At 42.9% G+C, this 24,762-nt stretch overlaps 1 protein-coding gene across 3 annotated transcripts in view; it reads right to left on the bottom strand.

Annotated features, from left to right (window-relative positions):
- ATG4A (autophagy related 4A cysteine peptidase) overlaps positions 1 to 24,762 on the bottom strand; it is an 87,316-nt gene that overhangs the window by 10,579 nt on the left and 51,975 nt on the right. For 2 of the 3 annotated variants that reach the window (XM_055438021.2, XM_055438019.2), the window contains 10 exons: positions 24,365 to 24,436; positions 21,962 to 22,060; positions 19,201 to 19,302; positions 18,706 to 18,778; positions 15,106 to 15,185; positions 14,227 to 14,414; positions 14,026 to 14,104; positions 5,666 to 5,811; positions 3,918 to 3,974; positions 2,390 to 2,498 (listed from right to left, as the gene is read on the bottom strand). In XM_055438021.2, the coding sequence (XP_055293996.2) occupies positions 2,390 to 2,498; positions 3,918 to 3,974; positions 5,666 to 5,811; positions 14,026 to 14,104; positions 14,227 to 14,414; positions 15,106 to 15,185; positions 18,706 to 18,778; positions 19,201 to 19,302; positions 21,962 to 22,060; positions 24,365 to 24,436 (1,005 nt within the window). The remainder of the gene's footprint in view (positions 1 to 2,389; positions 2,499 to 3,917; positions 3,975 to 5,665; positions 5,812 to 14,025; positions 14,105 to 14,226; positions 14,415 to 15,105; positions 15,186 to 18,705; positions 18,779 to 19,200; positions 19,303 to 21,961; positions 22,061 to 24,364; positions 24,437 to 24,762) is intronic. The other variant, XM_055438020.2, reaches the window with a different exon arrangement.

Raw genomic sequence — 24,762 nt, 5'->3', positions numbered from 1 at the left:
AGATTCAATGTAATCCCTAACAAATTACCAATGGCATTTTCCACAAAACTAGAACAAAAAACTTTCCAATTTGTGTGAAAACAGAAAAGACCTCAAATAGACAAAACAATCTTGAGAAAGAAGAACAGAGCTGAAGGAATCATGCTCCCTGACTTCATACTATACTACAAAGCTACAGTCATCAGAACAGTATGGTACTGGCACAAAAACAGAAGCATAGATCAATGGAACAGGACTGAAAGCACAGAAATAAACCCATGCACTTATGGTTAATTAATCTACAACAAGTGAAAGTTGCTCAGTCGAGTCTGACTCTTTGCGATCTCATGGACTATACAGTCCATGGAATTCTCCAGCCCAGAATAATGGAGTGGGTAGCTGTTCCCTTCTCCAGGGGATCTTCAAAACCCAGGGATCGAACCCAGATCTTCCGCATTGCAGATAGATTCTTTACTATCTAAGCCACTAGGGAAACCTAAGAATACTGGAGTGGGTAGCCTATCCCTTTCCAGTGGATCTTCCCCAGGAATCGAATCAGGGTGCCCTGCATTACAGGTGGATTCTTTACCAGCTGAGCTATCAGGGAAGCCCAATCTACTACAATGGAGGCAAGAATATACCATGGAGAAAAGACAGTTCCCTCAATAAGTGGTTCTGGGAAAATTGGACAGTTACATGAAAAAGAATGAAATCAGAACATTCTCTAATACCATATACAAAAAATAAACTCAAAATGAACTAAATGCCTCAATGTAGGACTGGATACTATAAAACTCCTAGAGGAAGACATAGGCAGAATACTCTGACATAAATTTCAGCAATATTTCTTTCGATCTGTCTCCTAGAGTAATGGAAACAAAAGTAAAAATAAACAAATGGGATGTAATTAAACTTAAAAACATTTGCACAGCAAAGGAAACTGTAAACAAAACAAAAAGGTTACCTGTGGACTTGGAGAAATTATTTGCAAATGATGTGACTGCAAGGGATTAACTTTCAAATACACAAACAGCTCATATAGCTCAGTATCAAAAAACAGCCCAATCAAAAAATAAGCAGAAGACTTAAATAGATATTTCTCCAAAGAAGCCATACAAATGGCCAACAGGCACATGAAAAGATGCTCAATATCACTAAGCATTAGAGAAATGCAAATTAAAACTACAATGAGGTATCACCTCACACTGCTCAGAATGGCCATCATCAAAAAATCTACAAATAATAAATGCTGGAGAGGGTATGGAGAAAAGGGATCTCTCTTATACTGTTGCTGGGAATGTAAATTGATGTGGCCACTATGGAGGACAGTGTGGAGGTTTCTTAAAAAACTAAAAATAGAGTTACCATATGATCCAGCAGTCACACTCCTTGGCATAGATCCAGAGAAGATGAAAAATCTAATTTAAAAAGATATATGCACCCCAATGGTCACAGCAGCACTATTTACAATAGTGAAGACATAGAAGCAACCTAAATGTCCATCTACAGGTGAATGGATAAATAAGATGTGGTGTGTATATATAATATATGTATACATACACATGCATACATATATAATAGAATATTACTCAGCCATAAAGAAGAATGAAATAATGCCATTTGCTGAAACATGGATGGACCTAAACATTATCATACTAAGTAAACTAAGTCAGAAAGAGAAAGGTAAATACCACACGATATCACTTACATGTGGAATCTAAAAAATGATACAAATGACCTTATTTATAAAACAGAAATAGACTTACAGACATAGAAAACAAATTTATGGTTACCAGAAGGGAAAGGGGGGGGGCTATAAATTAGAAGTTTGGGATTAACAGATATATACTACTATATATAAAATAAATAAATAAGAACCTACTGTATAGCAAAAGGAACTATATTTAATATCTTATAATAACCAATAATAGAAAATAAAAACATATATATATGTTTCATATACATATATGAAAAATTACATATATATATATTTATTACCTTACTGTATACCTGAAATTGACACAACACTGTAAATCAACTACACATCAATTAAAAAAAGAAATGAACTGGACTTGTTACACAGTCCTGTTCACAGTGATGAAGAGGAGGCTCTGTAATATCTTTGAGGAACCTTTTAAATTACCCATGTCCTCTGATTTGTTTTCTAAACCAGACCATGAAAAAGAAGAAATTCTACTCATTTTGATTTTCCATGGAGCTTATTTTCTTTTACTATTATTCTTTGAAATTGCTAAGTATCAGTTCACCAGAAGAAATACCATTCCTTGATCAGTCCAACTGAGTAGAAATTTTCATTCCACAGAAAGCATGACTCTCAACTGCTTCTGTCTCATAAAACAACTGCTATCCAAGGGTCTGCTGGCAAGAGAGCTTCTGAACAACAGCTTACCTGCCCCTGTGGTTGTTACTTCCGGCTTGACTGGAGGAACAAAGGGAGGCCAATGTGACGGATGTTTCTGAACTAATTCAAACATCCTTAAATTTTCCTTTAGAATTTCCTGAGGAGACACAGAATCAGTTGTAAACACTGAAGAGTCACTACATTTCTGTCCAATTGGCAATATATGACTCCAAACCCCAAGAGAGTGATCTGGTTATTGAAAGGTGAAAGCACAGGCTCAACAAATATACCCATCCTGTACCAGACCCATCTGAAGATCCATCCCTCTTCAACTCTAGATATTGTTGGCCAGGAAGGAAGGATACTGGTGGGAGGATCTGATGGAAGGCTAGTACCCACTGCCTGTGCTCCATCATAAGGTTCAGGTCATGTGCCAGTTGCACGGGACCAACTCAATTTAGGGATAAGATGTTCCTGAAGTGTTGGCTCCAAAGAAATGTGGGTTAATTAAATTAAATCTGTCCCCAAAGAACATCAGTACATATTGGCATGGTTTCAGTTTTAGTCCAAGACATATGGTATATGTCCTAAAGACCTTGGTCTTATCAGAAATTTTTCTTTCTAATGTTAAATATGATATACAGTTTTGCTGCATTCCGAACTAATTTTAGAAAGTAATTCTTCATGATGTCTCAGTCAATTATTAACTGGGGTTTCAGATTTAGCTGGGGACTTTGGAATTAATTATTTGTTTACTTGTGAAGAATAATTTTCCATCCTTACACTTAGGAGAGGCTCTGGGATCCCATTTCTCCAATCCCTCTGTTTTGCTGACAAGAGAACATTATGTCTCCTGCCACCCCACCCAGGGCTCTTTAAACTGCTCCCTATGATCTCTCTTCATTCTTTCAATAACCATTGATCAATGTCTCCCACAAAATTGGCATGTGTTAGAAGCGAAGGATGAGGGGGGCAGACACAAAGATTAGGAGCCAGCAAAACAATAAATATCTTTTGACATAAAGTGTCCAAGAAAAGAGAACAGTTTGCTTTCATATTTACACAGATTTCTGCAAACTGTGTTTTCTTTAAGTGGCAGTGTGTCTATATTTTATCAATACATAAATAAAACAGTTACTAGAAAGGTAAGCCCCTTAAACCATAATGGAATACACTAAACTGTAAATGGACCATGAAACAAACAGAAAAGTAGTTTCATTTATCCAACCACCTCAATGTTATAATCAGAGTATAGAAGAATTTAGGCTGACCTATATGAAGCTGACATTTTTAGGTGAAAATGGTAATTAGTTGAAGATTTCATTGACTTATAACCTCAATGAGATGGAACATTCAGTAGCTAAAAATATCACTCATTTGACAAAGTAAGCATATTTCAAACCAAAGTTTTCCTTTGGTTTCCCCAAAGTTATGTATAATTCCCCATATCTTAGTTTCTTTCTCTTGCAATAAAGTCATATCAGGCTGGATTTGTTACTATGAAAAACCATCTTGGAAAGGAATTATGTTGAAAAACATTTGGTTTTTTAAGACTGAAAAAAACATAGATCTTTACCTTCTGAACAAGACTACACCAGCTATCAAAGTCTTTTTCTTCTTTGCAGAAAAACCCCTTGGGGGAAAGCAAAAGAAGACAACTTAGAACTGTTCATGACATATATACACTACCCATCTCATATCTCCAGTTCCCTATTGGCCATTTATATACAAATGTCCCTTCTCCAATTTGTTATTTATCCAAAATTACCTTGCCTCAAAAAATGCCCTCCTATGTAGCGAACAGACATGTGGACACAGAGGGGGAGAAGGTGAGGGTGGGATGAATTTGGAGATTAGAATTTACACACACACACACACACACACACACACACGTACACCACCATGTGTAAAACAGATAGCTAGTGGGAAGCAGCTGTATAGCACAGGGAGCTCAGCTCGGTGCTCTGTGATGACCTAAAGGGGTGGGATGTGGAGGGTTAGGAGGGAGGTTCAAGAAGGAGGGGATATATGTATACATATAGCTGTTTCACATTGTTGTACCACAGAAACTAATACAACATCGTAAAGCAATTATATTCCAATTAAAAAAAAGAAGAACTGGTTAGGGGTACCAAGGCAGGCCTTATGTATTGCAAGACAGAGCCGTTGGCCCAGAGTTGTGACACAACATGTGGGCCACTTCCTTTGGATCTATCCTCCCAACAATAAGGAGGAAGATTGAGTTTATCACTCTCCTGCCTCACTAGGACACACACATGCTCATTCATATTTTCTCTCTCTCTGCTTCTCTCTCTCATTGTCCCTTTCCCTTTTACCCTATCCCTTTTCCTCCCTGTCTCTCCCACTTCACACTGTGAGATACACTAACATGAAGACCAATCTCCAAAGCACAGGGTTAATTCCATTACATTCAGTGCACAAATACACCTACTGAGAAAAAAACAATGCCATAAAACTAGCAGACAAAGCCAAATAGTACTTTTAACTAGAGGCATTAATTAGAAAGGTGGCTTTGACCTTACGGAAATTATGTTAGAATAAAGAGAACCATGGGCCTCTTTATCCATCCTCAGAACATCCTATAGTACTAAAAGAATGGTCCAAAACAAGAGGAGGACTCTGTCAGCTCTCTACCATTGGCACTCTGACAATCAAGTTAAACTGGAGGAGAGGATTCAGACAGGCCTCAGAACCACTGGCTAGTTCCCAGACAGCTGCCCTTTCCGTGTGTCAACAGCAGACATACTTCCGGGGAAGGGTGGGGGGAACCCTGCAACTTCCTGGATTATGTGCCCAGAGGAATGGACATTTTCCACCCAGGAGGTCTTGGCCCCTTATCCCTCCCTATGTTTCACCTTATTCCCTGTGCCTGGGTGGCAATATTTAGGGGGCAAGAAGGAAAAGGGAGAAAGATGGTAACAGTAATAATAACCAACATTTCTAGAATGCTTACAATATGCCGGGCAGTGTGCTAAGTACCTTACACATAGCATACCTCACACAAGCCTACAAGGAAGGAGCTATTGTTTTGCCCATGGGAGGGATGAGAAGGCCAAAGCTCAGAAAAGTTAAGGAGGGACTCCCCCTCAGTCCATGGCTGGTAAGTGGCTTGGATCCTAACTTGAGCAACTCAGCTTCAGGACCCATTCCCTCCCCACTACACTACATGAAACTACCTCTCGTGGGCGTGGGAAGCAAATATTCTCTTGCCATCCTATCTAGTAACCTGGATAACTCCCAGGGAACCAAACTGTGATAGGGCAGCAGTGTGTCTCTTGGTTCACCCAACCTTCGGATACCAACCAATGCTACGGAAGGATCCAAGTTCAGGATGTTCATCCGCTGCGGGGGTTGCAGACAATGGAAAGTCTGGTCGTCAACCGTTCCATTCTCTTCAGTGTCAACAAAGGTCTGGGTTGTGTGAGGGTCCAGGAAAATGAGCTCATCACCTGTTTTGAATAACACCTGATTAGCCTTTGAAGAATCACCCGCCCTGGCCCCACTGCTGTCCTTGGAAGGGTCACTCTGGTTGTCCTAACCCCTCCCTTGGTGACAATGGGAATGAGATAACAGAAAGCCTGAAAGAGAGTGAACATGCTTGAAGGAAGCCACCCACCACCAAATCCAATCATTCCATGTGAAGATTTGCCCTAGCATTTACATCTCCTCAAAGTCCAAGTACAAAAATGGAAAGGGACAGGTTTGGGGACAAGGGAGGAATGAGCAACCACAGATGACATGGCGGGCTCGGTGAGCAGCAGTAGCCAAGAGGTGGCAGGTGGAATCACCAGGCCATGAGTCCAGGTGCCATTAGAGAAGCTTCCTGACTCTTTCAACACTGGAAAGCATCTTGCTCTAGACCATAGGTTCTTAGACCTATGGTCAAAGAGCACATCTGGCCAAGAAAAAGGCAATGGCCTCCCAAAGAAATGGGAATGCTGACTGTGCCACAGACGAGATACCAGGGAGGTGACTTCTGGTCTTAATTTGCTAGCAAGTTAGTCAGTGTTAGAAAGTCAGTAATTCCTGTCAGAAGGCACTGCTTGGTCACATGAGTATCAGCACAGATACACCTCACTGGGAAAACTCAGTTTGAGATGATCAGCTACTACAAATGAGAGAAAAAACGATGCTTCATCAAAAGGAAAATGTCTAGCCCAATAATGACATGGGGGGTGGGATTTGGGATAATAAAATCTCTACTTTTATCTGATATTCAAAGGGTTGAGAGTACCACTAAAGATCATGAGCTGATGTACCTAATGGGGCACCCCAACCTCACTGTCCAGGCCTGAGAACCAACTGGGCCTCTGTGTTCTAGACTGGGTTAGGGAAGCAAAGAGAGATCTGTCTGAGGCAGGGGGATGGGGTAGGGAAGGACACCCCAAAGGTCTCTGGAATGGCATTCAGGATTGTGTTGGGTACATCTAAGTGCTTCTGTTGGCAAAGAGTGTTTCTGACGTCTGATGCCAAGTTTAATTTGTCTCTATCACAAACCTAAGACAAACCACTCCACTCTGTCTTAATTTTCTTGTTTTTAAACTGGGGTCACTGGGCCTGTTCCAGTTACTTCACAGAGTATTATCAGAATGGGAAGATCTCACTTCTGTGAACTGCTTGAAATACAATACAAACGCAGGATGTATCTTGCTCAGACTCTTTGCAACCCCATGGTATATAGCCTGCCAGGCTTCTCAATCCATGGGATTTTCCAGGAAAGAATATTGGAATGGGTTGCCATTTCCTTCTCCAGGGGATCTTCCTGATCCAGGCATCAAACCCAGGTCTCCCACATTGCAGGGAGACTCTTTACTGTCTGAGCCAGCAGGGAATCCCCTTAAATGATCTGAGTGAATTGACTTTTCTGTAAAACAGCCTTATTATGTGATTTTTTTGCATGGGTTCATGCTCATTTGGGTTTCCTTGGTGGCTCAGACAGTAAGAAATCCACCTGCAATGTGGGAGACCTGGATTCAATTCCTAAGTTGGGAACATCCCCTAGAGGAGGGCCATGGCAACCCACTCCAGTATTCTTGCCTGGAGAATCCCCATGGACAGAGGAGCCTGCCAGGCTACAGTCCATAGGGTCACAAACATGGGGTCAGTCAGACAAGACTGAGTGACTAAGCACACCCACATGCTCATTCAAAAATTGCACAGCCATGTGTCTGGCTTGGTCAGGACTTGGTCAATAGTATGGATCACAGGCTTACAGAAACAAAGTAACTTACTGACTAGCTCAAGTTTTTAGTTCAAATCAGTGGTCAGTCTTTGACAGGAAAGGAAGCATTTCTTCATCCAGAGGATCCTGCGTCTTCTGCATTGGCAGGAAGATTCTTTTAGTGCTGAGCCACCAGCGAAGCCTTTGGTTTAAGGTACTGGGAATAATAACAGTGTCCTCTCTGAGTCTGGCCCTTTGCCATGTGTGTGTGTGTATATCTGTATGTGTATGTATGTATGAGGGTGTAGTGGAGCTCTGTGGGGTGGCCTATTTCTGACAGTGCTTAAAAGAGATACAGTAGATTGAAAAAGCCGTAGAAATGACATGGGGACTGTATCAAGGTCTCCAGTGAGGCCCAAGAAGAAGGAGTAGGCAGGTCCACCATCCGTAGACACCCAGTTCATGTGACAGAGCTCCAGGTGGCGCCCTCTACCAAACCACAGGAGACGAAACATCTCTTCTCTAAGCAGAAAAAATCGCCTAGCCAGGCTGTCACCCTGGCCACAGTGTTGTACACCAGGAGCATCTCCCAGCTTCCTACTGGGCAAGAGAGCACTAGGGAAGCAAGAGGGTATGTTAGCACAGACAGCCAAATTGGGGTCAAATTCTGGCTTTGCTACTTTTGAGCTCAGTGACCTTGAGGAAACGACCCCTCTAAGTTTTCCACTAGGCCTAAATGGAAATAATGATCTCTACCTCTCAGGGTTAACCCTATCTATCTATTTATCTACAGCTAGATACATCTCTATATTCATGTTGCTTAGTTGCTAAGCTGTGTCCAACTCTTCTGCGACTCCATGGACTATAGCCCGCCAGGTTCCTCTGTCCATGGGACTTCCCAGGCAAAAATACTGGAGTGGGTTGCCATTTCATTCTCCAGGGGATATTCATGGATCAGGGATTGAACCTGTTATCTCCTGCACTGCAGGCAGACTCTTTACCACTGAGCCACCAGGGAAGCCCATCGCTATATAACTATTGATACTAATCTTATCTCTCTATAAATGTATTTATATTTCAATATATTATATAAATACATATGCATCTATCATAAACAATATAATGATCAGTATATGTGCTCAGTTGTGTTCGACTCTTTGTGATCCCATGGACTGTAGCCCACCAGGCTACATGGACTGTAGCCCATCAGTGTTCATGGAATTCTCCAGGCAAGAATACTGGAGTGGTTTGCCATTTCCTCCTCCAGGGGATCTTCCTGACCCAGGAATCGAACTGCATCTCCTGTATCTACTGCATTGCAGGCAGATTATTTACCTGCTGAGCTATTGGGGAAGCCATTATAATGATAAATTATATATATATATACATGCATGGAGAGAGAAAGGCGGATGGAGGAAGAGGGAGTACCCTCTGTAGAGTTCCTCGTTCAGAAAATGGAAGCTCTCATCTGTCCCCTCCCTTCAGAAGTTCTGTCAATCTGGTCCCCACCCCAAAACTAACACCGTAACAGGGTGAGTCAGAAAGGGGGAGCTGAGGTGACTTTGGAGCCTCAAGTAAAGGTTAAACAAAAGATTTATGAAACTAATGGGCAAATGGACACTATGTAAACCTCTGTTTGGGAACTGGAGATTGTCACACCTCTTTCATAAGCAGTCCAACTCCACCAGTCTCCCCAGCCCAGGGGCCCCCCAAGAGAAGGAGGGCTATGTCAACTTGGCAAATTCTCTCTGGGTAACCTGGGATAAGGAGGTCAGGATACCCAGGGATTCACTGATATCCCTCCACAATTATTTTCCAATCTGTTTTCAGTTTGTCTTCAAGCACAGTTCAGTTCAGTTCAGTTCAGTCGCGCAGTCGTGTCCGACTCTTTGTGACCCCATGAATCACAGCACGCCAGGCCTCCCTGTCCATCACCAACTCATGTCCATCGAGTCGATGATGCCATCCAGCCATCTCATTCTCTGTCATCCCCGTCTCCTCCCAGCCCCAATCCTTCCCAGCATCCAAGTCTTTTCCAGTGAGTCAACTCGATGCATGAGGTGGCCAAAGTACTGGAGTTTCAGCTTTAGCATCAGTCCTTCCAATGAACACCCAGGATTGATCTCCTTTAGAATGGACTGGTGGGATCTCCCTGCAGTCCAAGGGACTCTCAAGAGTCTTCTCCAGCACCACAGTTCAAAAGCATCATTCTTTGGTGATCAGCTTTCTTCATAGTCCAACTCTCACATCCATACATGACCACGGGAAAAACCATAGCCTTGACTAGACGGACCTTGGTTGGCAAAGTAATGTCTCTGCTTTTTAATATGCTATCTACGTTGGTCATAACTTTCCTTCCAAGGAGTAAGCGTCTTTTAATTTCATGGCTGCAATCAGCATCTGCAGTGATTTTGGAGCCCCCCAAAATAAAGTCTGACACTGTTTCCACTGTTTCCCCATCTATTTCCCATGAAGTGATGGGACCAGATGCCATGATCTTTATTTTCTGAATGTTGAGCTTCAAGCCAACCTTTTCACGCTCCTCTTTCACTTTCATCAAGAGGCTTTTTAGTTCCTCTTCACTTTCTGCCATAAGGGTGGTGTCATCTGCATATCTGAGGTTATTGATATTTCTCCCGGCAATCTTGATTCCAGCTAGTGCTTCTTCCAGCCCAGCGTTCCTCATGATGTACTCTGCATAGAAGTTAAATAAGCAGGGTGACAATATACAACCTTGACGTACTCCTTTTCCTATTTGGAACCAGTCTGTTGTTCCATGTCCAGTTCTAACTGTTGCTTCCTGACCTGCATACAGGTTTCTCAAGGGGCAGGTCAGGTGGTCTGGGATTCCCATCTCTTTCAGAATGTTCCACAGTTTATTGTGATCCACACAGTCAAAGGCTTTGGCATAGTCAATGAAACAGAAATAGATGTTTTTCTGGAACTCTCTTGCTTTCTCCATGATCCAGCGGATGTTGGCAATTTGATCTCTGGTGCCTCTGCCTTTTCTAAAACCTGCTTGAACATCTGGAAGTTCACGGTTCACATATTGCTGAAGCCTGGCTTGGAAAATTTTGAGCATGACTTTACTAGCATGTGAGATGAGTGCAATTGTGCGGTAGTTTGAGCATTCTTTGGCATTGCCTTTCTTTGGGATTGGAATGAAGACTGACCTTTTCCAGTCCTGTGGCCACTGCTGAGTTTTCCAAATTTGCTGGCATATTGAGTGCAGCACTTTCACAGCATCATCTTTCAGGATTTGAAATAGCTCAACTGGAATTCCATCACCTCCACTAGCTTTGTTCGTAGTGATGCTCTCTAAGACCCACTTGTCTTCACATTCCAAGATGTCTGGCTCTAGGTCAGTGATCACGCCATCGTGATTATCTTCATCGTGAAGATCCTTTTTATACAGTTCTTCTGTGTATTCTTGCCACCTCTTCTTAATATCTTCTGCTTCTGTTAGGTCCATACCATTTCTGTCCTTTATCGAGCCCATCTTTGCATGAAATGTTCCCTTGATATCTTTAATTTTCTTGAAAAAATCTCTTGTTTTTTCTATTCTGTTGTTTTCCTCTATTTCTTTGCATTGATCGCTGAGGAAGGCTTTCTTATCTCTCCTTGCTATTCTTTGGAACTCTGCATTCAGATGTTTATATCTTTTGTTTTCTCCTTTGCTTTTCGCTTCTCTTCTTTTCGCAGCTATTTGTAAGGCCTCCTCAGACAGCCATTTTGCTTTTTTGCATTTCTTTTCCATGGGGATGGTCTTGGTCCCTGTCTCCTATACAATGTCACAAACCTCCGTCCAGAGTTCATCAGGCACTCTATCTATCAGATCTAGTCCCTTAAATCTATTTCTCACTTCCACCATATAATCATAAGGGATTTGATTTAGGTCATATCTGAAAGGTCTAGTGGTTTTCCCTACTTTCTTTAATTTAAGTCTGAATTTGGCAATAAGGAGTTCATGATCTGAGCCACAGTCAGCTCCTGGTCTTGTTTTTGCTGACTGTATAGAGCTTCTCCATCTTTGGCTGCAAAAATATAATCAATCTGATTTCGGTGTTGACCATCTGGTGATGTCCATGTGTAGAGTCTTCTCTTGTGTTGTTGGAAGAGGGTGTTTGCTATGACCAGTGCGTTCTCTTGGCAAAACTCTATTAGCCTTTGCCCTGCTTCATTCCATGCTCCAAGGCCAAATTTGCCTGTTACTCCAGGTGCTTCTTGACTTCCTACTTTTGCATTCCAGTCCCCTATTATGAAAAGGACATCTTTTTTGGCTGTTAGTTCTAAACGGTCTTGTAGGTCTTCATAGAACCGTTCAACTTCGGCTTCTTCAGCATTACTGGTTGGGACATAGATTGGATTACTGTAATACTGAATGGTTTGCCTTGGAAACGAACAAAGATCATTCTGTCATTTTTGAGATTGCATCCAAGTACTGCATTTCGGACTCTTTTGCTGACCATGATGGCTACTCCATTTCTTCTAAGGGATTCCTGCCCACAGTAGTAGATATAATGGTCATCTGAGTTAAATTCACCCATTCCAGTCCATTTTAGTTCACTGATTCCTAGAATGTTGACGTTCACTCTTTCCATCTCCTGTTTGACCACTTCCAATTTGCCTTGATTCATGGACCTAACATTCCAGGTTCCTATGCATTATTGCTCTTTACAGCATCGGACCTTACTTCTATCACCAGTCACATCCACAACTGGGTATTTGTTTCGCTTTGGCTCCATCCCTTCATTCTTTCTGGAATTATTAAGCACAGATAATAGGAAATAGGTTTTTGCAACAGTTTCTTTGACAGGAACCCAGAAGCTTAGAAACAGAGAACATCTAAATTTATAAAACTCCAACTACTGGGTTTTGAACTTTAGAAAGTAAAAGCCTCCACTTTTCAAATGTTCCATCAAGCTGTAGTTCTTAAGCTCGACCAGGAGGTGGCAGCATTCGAGAGCGAGCCCAGCAACTGCAGAGAAACCCCACCTTAAGGAGAGAAGAGTAAGCAGCTGAAAGAAGCATTGGAGTCAGGCTGGCTCTTTACTGAGTGCTTTACTGTGAGGTGACAACATGGTGAGCTGGGGGTCAGCCCTATTTTCCATAAAGGGAACCCGAGACTGAAAAAGTTGACTCTTTTCCTACTGTCACACACCGAGCCAGCGGGAGGCAGGCCACATACAGGGGCCAGGGCTGTCTGTTCCCACTCACCTCACCTCCCTGAATCTCTGAGGAAGAGATGGGTTGGGTGGGTGGCCAAGCTCATCTCACCGTGTCGTCTGCACATCCCTCACACCATTCCCCATGCCTGCTCTGGCTTTCCTTTGTACCCTAAACTCCTAAGTTCCTCAAAGCCCACTCCTGCCAGAGGTGGCGGTATTCTGCTTCCCTGGCCACATGGCTCCCTTACTCTGCAGCGCTAACCAGGTATCTAGGCCCTTGGTACTCGAAGTGTGGCACCAGCAGCACTTGCCCTACCTAGTGAGAAATGCAGGCTCTAAGGCCCCACTCCAGACTTGCTGAACCTGCATGTTAATCTCAAGGTGATTCGTGTGCACATGAAAGTTTGAGAAGAGCCGAGCTGCTCCTTTTGTGTGCCAAGGGCCTTCAATGTACCTGGTCGCAGCTGGTGAGGAATATGGCGGGGTTTCCAGAGGTGTCCACTGAGGCAGGAATTTCGGGCTGCTCATCAGGGTCAATATTAGGTTAGTTATTTTAAGGCTGAGCCTCCATTATCAGAAAAGGGATACCTCTGTTTTCACCTCCTGTAATTCCCACCCAGTCAAGCCTCTGACGGAGAAGGCAATGGCAAGCCACTCCAGTACTCTTGCCTAGAAAATCCCATGGATGGAGGAGCCTGGTAGGCTGCAGTCTGTGGGGTCGCTAAGAGTCGGACACGACTGAGCGACTTCACTTTCACTTTTCACTTTCACATATTAGAGAAGGAAATGGCAACCCACTCCAGTGTTCTTGCCTGGAGAATCCCAGGGATGCGGGAGCCTGGTGGGCTTCCGTCTATGGGGTCACACAGAGTCGGACACGACTGAAGTGACTCAGCAGCAGCAGCAAGTCTCTGAACAATAAGCTAGCAGGCCCAGCTGTGTGGTCCTGGGAAGTCAAAGGATGGCTCCTGGCCCAAATGCCCAAGCTCCAGTAAGAAGGGGATCGGCAAGGCCAGGGAAGTGAAGCCCTGCCGCCCTGGGTCCCAGAGGAAAAAAGAAGTGCTGAAGCAATGCTGTGACCTTGGGGTTGTCCAGTGTGAACACAGCCATGGAACCATCATATTGAGAGGCAAAGAGACTGAGACACTGGTCTCTGTGAGGCAGAGGTAGGTGTTACTCTCCAGGCTAAAGGCAGGATGAGCTGCCTACAGGCCACCACATCTCCAGGGTGGCCAGGGCCTCCTAACTGGAATTGCCTGGTCTTCCACACAGACCTTGTTGTGCCCACCCTCCCCTAGCCCACGGTGACTTACTTGTGATTACTCTTTTCTTACCTAAGAATCCTATGAAATAATAGGCGTTATTTGGTTTTCCTCCTAATGCCCCTAAAGACTGTGGCATCTTAAAACACTCCTGGAGGGAAAGAGAACGCAAGATTCTCAGCTCACTTGTGGACTGCTGCTCACGGATCTCCGTGCTCACGATGGTGGTGGGATGGGCGGGCCGCAGGTGGCTTGGGGAAAGGTGTGACTTACTTTGAAGGCGTCGACATAGACGGGGTTGATTTGGTTTATGCCTAGGCGGAGGGGCACAATGAGCAGCAAGGGTTTCCAGGCCGTGCAGCAGGCCGAGGGGCCCTTACTCTGGGTGGAAGCAGTCAGAGACTCCAGGGGCCTCTCAGCAGGTGTGTCGGCACTCAAGGACAGGGTGCGGCACATTTTTTCTAGAAATAGAAGACAGGGTTAGGTAAAAAAGGGGTACCCAGCCCTAAGAGATGCGCCATGGGCAAGACTAAGGGAGACCTGACAGGACAGCCCCACCTGGAAGGCCCTTCCCGCTGCCACCCGGGCCCTGCTGCCCTACTTGCTACAGAAAGCCCAGGATACTCGTCCAGCCCTTACTCCTCTTCCTTCTGGCAACTGAACACTCCTTGTGTCTCCTCAGATACAATGGGCTCATTGGGAGAATCTCATTTGTCAACTAGGCTACATGGGCCTTGGAAACAGGGACTGTATCTGTTGGTCTCTCAAGCCCCGTGTTGGGGAGTACAGTGGAGGGGGGAGGCCAGAGAAGACCCATGGGTGGTTTAACTGATTATCTGCACTTGGGGTGTCCTGCAGGGAAAGAGTCTGGTACTTCACTGAGGGGCACCAAATATCCTCTCATTTTTTTTTCCCCTTCCAGAAAGCTGAAAGGGAAGAGAAAAAAGGGCTCAGGGAATGATTAACCAGAGCCCTATGCTCCCCTGTCTTGCTAGAGGGGCAGGCCAGAGAGAGCGTGTGTGTGTTTATTCTTTCTCTTTCTCTCTCTCTCGCTTTCTCTTTTTCTCCCTCTCTTCCCCCTACATGTTCTGAATGGTAAAGAAGAACCTCCATACCCAACCACCCGAGAAGGTAAACCAGCTGAAAACTCACTGATATCTTCGATGACCACGGTGTTATCCATTGAAACATAAACAGCCAAGGAATTCCATTCATCAAATAAAGCAAGTTTTCTGCAAAGCAACATACAATGAAGTCACAATTGGGGAAGATGGACCTCTCGGCAGAAAACAGTACCACCTATGTATGTCCAGTGTTCCAGAAGTTACTGAATGCTGAGCCACATAGAAGTTGTTCTCTCTGTGGGATTCAGGTACTACTTTGACCGAACTCTGGAATATTCCATGACCAGGGACTTTGAAAATGCCAGAAAGAAACAGCCTCAGAAAGAAGGCCTTGCTTTATAAAATGGAACAGGCTGCCTCGCAAAATGATGTTACTCCTACTGGGCAAGACAGGACCAGTAGACCTGCTCCCAAGAGATTTTGTTTTCTTTTCTTAAATGTGAGACATTCTGACTTACTGCTTAAAAAAAAAAAAGAAAACTGTTACTTAAAAAATATATGTGTGTGTATATATATGTATATATATATATATATGGGCTTCCCTATTGGCTCAGCAGGTAAAGAATCTGCCTGCAATGCAGGAGACGTAGGAGACCCAGTTTCAATCCCTGAGTTGAGAAGATCCCCTGGAGGAGGGCATGGCAAGCCACTCCAGTATTCTTGCCTGGAAATCCCCATGGACAGAGGAGCCTGGCGGGCTACAGTCCATGGGGTTGCAAAGAGACACAACTGAAATGACTTAGCATGAACACACACACACGTGTGTGTGTGTATGTATATATATGTGTATATATATATATATATATATATATATTTGTTTAGAAGCGTATATAATACGAAGAATAAGCCTCAGGGAAATCCAGAGAGAGAGAGAAACAGATAGAGGAGATGATCTCTTTGGTCCCTCCCCAAGTGCAGTAAGAATGTTGTCCCAGGAGACTTGCTGGGCCTTGTTGGTCAAGAACTGAAGATATAGAACCATAGAGCGTGCTGAATTGCGTGACTTCAGAGGCTTCCCTGCTGGCTCAGCTGGTAAAGAATCAACCTGCAATGCAGGAGACCCCAGTTCGATTGCTGGGTTGGGAAGATCCCCTGGAGGAGTGCATGGCAACCCATTCCAGTCTTCTGGCCTGGAGAATTCCATGGACTGTATAGTTCATGGGTTGCAAAGAGCTGGCCACAACTGAGTGACTTTCACTTTCAGAGGAGATTAGAAAGAAAACCCGTTTAAAAGAGAGATTATCTGAGTAAAATATGTTGTCTATTTCTCCCTTATTTTCTTCTCTTGCCAGTTTGAAGAAGACATTTTTAACCTGGCTACTATGGGATTTGGGGGTGAAGCCCAGTCTCAATGACCAACAAAATGAAACAAAAATACATTCTCTCCCAAACTAAAGTAGTTCCCAATAAGAGGTTCAGTTCAGTTCAGTTCAGTCGCTCAGTCGTGTCCGACTCTGCGACCCCATGAATCACAGCACGCCAGGCCTCCCTGTCCATCACCAACTCCCGGGGTTCACTCAAACTCATGTCCATAGAGTCGGTGATGCCATCCAGCCATCTCATTCTCTGTCGTCCCCTTCTGCTCCTGCCCCCAATCCCTCCCAGCATCAGAGTCTTTTCCAGTGAGTCAACTCGTCGCATGAGGTGGCCAAAGTTTTGGAGTTTCAGCTTCAGCATCAGTCCTTCCAATGAACACCCAGGACTGATCTCCTTTAGAATGGACTGGTGGGATCTCCTTGCAGTCCAAGGGACTCTCAAGAGTCTTCTCCAGCACCACAGTTCAAAAGCATCAATTCTTTGGTGCTCAGCTTTCTTCACAGTCCAACTCTCATAAGAGTTTAGTTACCATTATATTTTCATTTCATTCATTTTATCTTTCCCCAAAATAATAGTAACATAATCATTATCATCACATACTGCTATTCCTGATAATAGCATTCATGATGAGTAAGAATCCACCTAAATTCTTTTTTAAATGTATGTGTCCATTTACTTGTTGGGAAGTTCAAATTTTAGAAGAAAGAAGCAAATTCTGAGGGATGTCATTTATAAACCAACCATATCAAACTAGGTTTTGGGATCAGCACAGCTATTCCAATTTTTTATACTTTCGACTCTGGCTTCTTGCATTGGTTCCTGAAATACCACCAGATCCTCACTCACCTGACCAACAAGGCCCCAAAAGGCACTACAGACTAAAGTAAGAAAGTGGTCCCAGAGAGGCTGGACTGTTAGCAAAGGGTGATTCCAAGATAACAGGTTTCACTTGGGTCCCCAAAAATCCAGACTACTCCCCTCACAAGCACATTTCCAAAACATTCTAGTTCACTGAAGGTTGGCTAATAACTGAAACAGTGCTTCATTTGTATTTTGCATGAAGCAAGTCCCGTCATCATGCTCCAGAGAGCACAAGAATTAAAGTAGCTACCAAAGAAGGCTGCTGCTGCTGCTAAGTGGCTTCAGTAGTGTCCAACTCTGTGCGACCCCATAGACGGCAGCCCACCAGGCTCCCCCATCCCTGGGAATCTCTAGGCAAGAACACTGGAGTGGGTTGCCATTTCCTTCTCCAATGCATGAAAGAGAAAAGTGAAAGTGAAGTTGCTCAGTTGTGTCTGACTCTTAGCAACCCCATGGACTGCAGCCCACTAGGCTCCTCCATCCATGGGATTTTCCAGGCAAGAATACTGGAGTGGGGTGCCATTGCCTTCTCTGACCAAAGAAGGCTAGATGGTTTCAATTTTCTGATGCCTAAATCAGCATCAAACTCTGGTTGCCATTTTTATTCACTCATTCATTGGGTATTTATTGAGCACTTACAGGTACCAGGCAGTTTCATGTGCTAATATTATAGAAGTGAACAAGGAAAACACAATTTCTGCCCTCATGGAGTTTCCATTTGGTGGTAGGCTGTCAGGAAGGAGAGTGACAATAGGTGAGGTGGCCTGTGGGTTTAAGTGCCAATGCCACTCACCCCATTCATTTCCAAAGCATTGGTCCTGGCCTCTCCATGTCGCCTCTTGCTGTGGGAGGTAAATTCTGGGACTTAATAGGACAATGGCCAAAGGACCATGCTGGGGTACCCCGAGTTTACTAAAAGATGACAAACTGATTCCAAGACTCCCTTGGGGTTTGTGTCTTCCAACAGGTGGTGAGTGCCTTGAAGCAAGAACTATACCTAGTTTACTTTTGTACACCCAATACTTAGCACAGTAGAGGTGCCCAATAAATGTTGAATGAATCAATGAAGATTTTTTAAAATATCATACAAGTAGGAGTCTGTGCCTTCCCTAGGCTGGTTCAGGCTTCCCCGTCCTCCTTAGTACAAACCCTCTGGCTTCAAAGTGACCCTCAGGCTGATGGTTGAGTGTCTGAGCACCAATCTATTGAGGGGATATGGAATGAGTCCTGAGGGACCTCTACCTGGACTGGTACTCATGACCACAACTCTGATAAACAAAGACAGATGTCTACACACATCACACACTTCAAGGAAGTATTTGAGCAAAATGGCACAGATGTGTGGTGGCTCAGTGGGATGGCAAGAACTGCTTGGTTGATGGGATACTAAGTTGGTGGAGGCAGGCATAAAGACAGTAGAATAAGGCTCATGCCCAACCTTTTTACTTACTTCAACACCTGTGCAACTGTATTTGGTCCAAACCATTCGCCAATTGATTTCCCTTCTCCTACGCCCATCTGTGCTGTTTTCATATGGAAAAAATAAACATGTTAGCAAAAGGTCTTCCAACAAACCACAAACTCCTAATTATTTGCATAAATAATTAAGTAGATAAATGACTTAGTGGAGCCACATATAAAGCAGGGGACAAGAAAAGGAAGTACAGGGATTTTCTTGGTGCCCCAGGGGCTGAGATGCCGAGCTCCCAGTGCAGGGGCCTGGGTTCAATCCCTAGTCAGGGAACTGACGCAACTAAGTTCACATGCCACAACTAAAAGATTCCATGTACCGAAATGAAAGATCCCACATGAAATAAAATATTTTAAATTTAAAAAAAAAGAAAAGTGAGTACAGGCAAAGTAAGTTGAATTTCACAGTGTTTCTTTCCTCTTAATTGGACTATGCAACAGAGAGACAGTCTTTAAACTACTCATGTGACCTTACCCATTTGATGGATAGAGTAGCAACAGTCTTTTCTATCTAAGAAGCACTGTAGGATTCGTTGGTATTCTTTGGGTTGTTCTTTATGTTTCTCCCAGTTCCAGTCTTTTTAGGGAAAAAAAAAAGGAGTTAAAATCATGTTTATAACCATTTGTTATCTCTGCAGTCTTACTCTGACTACGAGGTTAGAAGGAAAACAAAGGTATTACATCTAGAAAGTGGGAACAATCAGGTCAGAATATTCGCAAGTATCTTTAATATTGATGACCAAGACATCTGGAAACGGATTTCTTTCAGAGATTCAGTGGGTGTAAAGTAAAAACAAGACAAGAAGTTGACCAAGAAATTGACTTTGCCCATGAGCTGGAGTTGGGTAAATATATCTTGAAAGCAGTGACACAAGGCCTTTCTGGTCAGCTACTCAGTGACCAGGGTGTCACTTCAAAACCCAGCAGTATATCCGGGTCTCACTCAGACACTGTAGTGTCTCACGTCCACACAAACACCAATGGCTTTGGTTTGTATATTTCAGCAGCACTGACAAGAGTCTCATGGGGGGTGAGGGGAAGTGCTATCCTGACACACCAGTATTTCCAGGGGGAACAAACACAATTTGCAACTAGAAGGTTTTTTAAAGAAATGCACACTGCCATTTTTTACATAGCCTTTTTAAAAGGCCAAACTGAGCTCTGGAAGAACAAATACCTTTGCTATCAGGTGTTGAAGGTTTCCTTATGACCAAAACTAAAATAATTACAGCTGTAAAGATCTGATCTGTGCCTCAGGCACAGCCCCCCAGTTCTACAGGTGCTGCTTATGACTTGCTGAGGACAACTCTGAAAAAACTCTCATAGTCACCTCTGTGGACAGGACACACTGTTCCCATTCCCTCAGCTCTAGGAACTCTAATGGGACAGATTTCTGAGACTTAGTTGGCTTCCAAGACAGGAATTTCTCTCCTGAGCTTTTAGAAAGTCTTTGAATTCACAAGTGAAATCTACTGGAAGGCAAAGGCCATTATCTCCAGAGTCTTTAGTTCTCTTTGCTTTTGTATTTCTGAAACCGAATGTTTAAACTTTATATCCAGCAGTCTTCAGAGGGTGAACAGCATCCAACTGTTTTTCACCAGCTACTGAACTGTCTGACTCTGGGGGAAATCCTGATTAGCTGGCTGCTATGCACCACTAAATATTTACTGATGACAGTGATAAGTCAACTAATACCCCACCTCAACTGCAAAATAACCAAAAGGAAATGCTCCAAAATACTTTATAAAATCACATCTTCTCATTCGAATATCTTAGCTATGAGATCTATTTCCACATTCTTCCTGCTACTTGCTTTTACATTAAAACAATTGAGACTGCTGACTGTGGGGGAAACTCCCCAGTTTGCTCTCCACAAGATTCATTTCCAGAAGAATCATCTTGAAGTGTTTCATAAATGAGAAAGTAAAAACAGTAAGAATGAATCTGTTCCAAGAAGTATGTGTACAGTAGAGAAATCACTGGACAAGGAGACAGAAGACCTGCATTCTATTCCCAAATCGATGACTCTTGCTGTTCAGCCTGGGACAAGTAATCTTATTTCCTGAGCCTCAATTTTCTCATCTGTTAAACAGAAATTATGATACTACCCAGGGGACGCAGGCACGGGACATTCTAAACCCTGAAAAAAAGGCATGAAGCCCTAAAGCCTCCCCAGACTCTTCTCCAGTCTTCTCTGGTAACCGCAGGAGGATGTGTGAGGTTGTACAGTCAGGGAAAGGGAATCGGTTGTTGTACCTCTGAATCTCAAGGAGTAACAGCTAAAGATTTCAGCAGCCCAATCTCATCCAAGGTGGTCTTTCATTCCCTCATCCCCAAGGCAAACCAGACTTTCACCCAACTTCCTGAACTGGCATCTAACCAAGGTCAGCCCATGGGGAAGCATGCACATGTCTTAAGAAAGCAGGACTCGAGTGTTCCAACAATGATTACCAGAAGGTTCTAATTTTAAGACAGTGTGTACTCTTTATTATTTAAAAAATTTTGCAAGTTTATTGAAGTATGACTGACAAATAAAAATTGAATATATTTAAACAGCCTGATTTTTAAAAGTATATATGATGTGATAATTTAATAAACCTATACATTGTGAAATTATCATAATCTACTTAACTAACATCTATCACTTCACATAGTTACTTTTTCTCTTTTTAAAATTATTTTTATTTTTTTAAATTAATTTATCGGAATATAGTTGCTTTACAATGTTGTGTTGGGAAGTTCTTAATAAAGCAGACTCCTGAGAAAGCTAATTTAAGGATTCCTTCATTATCAAGTGGACCTCATCAGTGAACTCAAACCAAAATAGCACTGGCTCCCTTATTAGGCACTTCCTATAGGTCACTGACATCTTTCGCCAGGCAAATATTTTAAATGAGGTCAAAAAACAGGCTCACCACCACACCCTTCTTCCTGCTCCTTTTGTTATCTGACTTGTTTAAGAACTCACATGAACAATAGTGAAGATGGAAACTCTATGATACACTTGACTCAATGTTCAGTTCTGTCCCAAGAAAATAACTCTCTGGCTTAGTGAGTTACAAGGAAATGCCAGCTGTTTCCTTCTCATGAGAGGGTTTGTTGACTTGTCAGCCCCACCACTTGGGCTTACAGAGAGCACTTCAGGACCTGCAGCTCTGTTCCCTTTAGCACCAAAGCTAAACCATCAGCAGTAAATGCGACTGCAGAGGTCTCGGAGACAGACAAATTTAACTCACCCCTTCCCAAGTGTCTGCAGATAAGGGCTTGAGCCAGCATCATCTGTCCACAGCGTAGCATACATCCCCAGCCAGCATCTGATGAAGGGCCTGTTCCCCCTGTTGGCAAAATGGATGAGAATGAACGTGAGTTCATTAAATTTCCCTTTCCTGAAACATCAGCATATTGGAGAATCATACAATATAGATAGGCACACATACTCAGAATAGAGAGGCAAGAGATAAAGCCAGATATCAAACAAGGTTTGTTACAGGGTGGAACTTGCAAAGATAATGCTGAGTTAACCAAAATGGGTTCTATGACCTAAGGCAAAGCAAACAAATGAACAAAACCTGCTCTGTATGTTTTCTGCTTAGAGATATCCAGGTATGCATTCAATTTTGGTAGATGACTGACTACCATGTATGACTACCAACACTTAACCCATGACATGTCATCATCTGCCTGACCAAATCTGGCTTTTCACAGCTCACTTCCAGAAGAAGGCAATCTTATCTGAGTTAAGGAATAAATGCTACCAAAGCTGATCATCAGTATGGTCAAAGAAATCTGGAAGGCTCTTGATCATTCTAAATATACATTATGAAGCTCTGAATGGTAAGGAGAATGTAAAATAGAGGAAAGAGTCCTAGGTTAGGCATTGGAAGACCAATCTCTAGTTACCTAATCTAAGTCTCATCTGTAAACTGGAGATAATAGTATATACCTTGCCTACTATCAGTGGATACTATAAGAATTAAATGAGAGAGTATCTATAAAAGTATTCTACCACTCATTCAAGATGATGTAAATATTTGGTATGATGAGTATGATCATAATGTTGTTGTTTAGTCACTAAGTGGACTCTTTGCAACCCCATGGACTGGGGCCCACCAGGCTCCTCTGTCCATGGGATTCTCCCAGCAAGAATACTGGGGTGAAGAGGCATTTCCTCCTCCAGGGGATCCTCCTGACCCAGGAATTGAACCCGTGTCTCCTGCGTTGGCAGGTGGATTCTTTACCACTGAGCCACCAGGGAAGCCCTAATATAAAATACTATTAATAAATTAGAAATATACTGTATTTTTAAAAGGCACAAAACCAGTTAATAAGACAACAGGTTCCATTTGAAGTACACCTGATGTAACAAAAATCCTATATACATGGCCGGGGCAGGGCAGGGGGCGCTCAATATCCTTTTTCAAAGTACTTTGAAGTGAGACAACTTGGATGGCAGAGGAGATATTATGCTTTCATTGCTTCCTCTCCCAACACAGAAGTGGAAAAGTATGCTGTAAGCATGGTCTCACAAGACTAACCATAAACGACATCAACCATGTAAGACAAGTGGTCCAAGATGGCTGCTCCTTTCCTTTTGTTGTGGGGACTGAAGGAGAGTTGCTACAGCAAGATGAGAAGAGTTGAGCCAACTTGTCAGCTGGAAGTGGAGTCCGTTGGCTCTTGCTAATGGTGGGATTATAGGCCAGATTAGTATGGAAATATGCAATGAAGCCCACATAAAGAAGGGATCATCTCTTTCAAAACATTGTCAGAGTTGAATTGCAAATGTTTTCAAATCTTGCAAAGATCTCTTCATCCAGAAAAAGTTAACAGTTTAGAATTACTGAATAGTAAAGATTGTTCTTTTGTGTATTTTGCTCAGGTACTTCCTATGGAGAGCAAAAAAAAAAGTCTGTGTGAACTTCATTTTTCACACTTATCAGAAAGATAGATTTCACTCTAGTTATTAGGTTCAGTCCCAAAACAAAATCAGTCAGACAGGTTTCCTCTAGGAGAACAGCTTCCACCAACTGAGTTTGGTGATTCTTTTCTATAGGACCACAAGATTAGAAAGAAGTAACCCTGTTTGCAAACATTTTACAAATTTTCTCTGGAGGGATCCTATTCACTTAGCTCACTAAACTGTCCTTTCTTCTAGACAGCAGCTGGTACTCTTAACTGCCTAGAATTAGTTCCAAGGATATCCACTATAATTCATTTCTCACTGGCAAAGTGTTTTCATATCATAGGAAGAAAAAAAAAGCAAGAGAATTATTTTCTTTCCTTCAAGGTACAGTCATCTTTAATAATCAAATAACTCCATAAAGCAGTGGATTGTATCAAGTTAAAAGTTTGACTGTCTTGTTGCTCTTAGACTTAAAACAATATCTCTAGTGCCCAAACACTTGGAAGTGGGCTCAAAAGTAAACCAGCATTACACATTAACACCATGGAACCATACATGCTGAGGCACATTGGCAACGAAACTTCTGTATGAAGCATAAGACTTAATCAACTACTCCCCCAAACTAAATTCTTCGTCATAGTGAGTTGTTAATTCTGAGGCTTCCATAATATCACTGATAACCTCAGGAAAGCTATCTACGAAGAAGAAAGCACAGTATAACAAATGATATACCTACCAATTGGTGAAAATTTCCTCCTGTATGTAAACCATAGACGAGCACTTATATCAGACAACAGCTTAGATTTTTCTGTAATTAAATGTGAAATTAAAATTAAATCACCGTATCCCATCTAAAGATATCTGTCCTTGATTTCTGAGCCAGGGGCAAACTAAATTTCAAATAACCAGTCATTTCCATTGTTATGAGGCTAAGGGAAATTCATAGGAAACCCAATCTCAGTTTATCCAAATAATTTCAGTATTTCCTCCCGCCTATATTTTGACCAGAGCTACTGGCTACAATGATGCTGAGTGGCTCCTGTCTCCTCACTGAGCTTCATAGCCCCAGCAGGTACTTAACACTGAGATCACATGGCCAAAAGACAAGGACTAGGAAAAGCAAGGATCCTGGGT

The sequence above is a fragment of the Moschus berezovskii genome, chromosome X (assembly GCF_049115385.1).
Source record: "Moschus berezovskii isolate FMDL1 chromosome X, NW_MosBer_1.0, whole genome shotgun sequence".
NCBI lineage: Eukaryota > Metazoa > Chordata > Mammalia > Artiodactyla > Moschidae > Moschus > Moschus berezovskii.
Note: the sequence above shows the minus strand (reverse complement) of the source record. Positions and strands in the feature narration are given on the sequence as shown.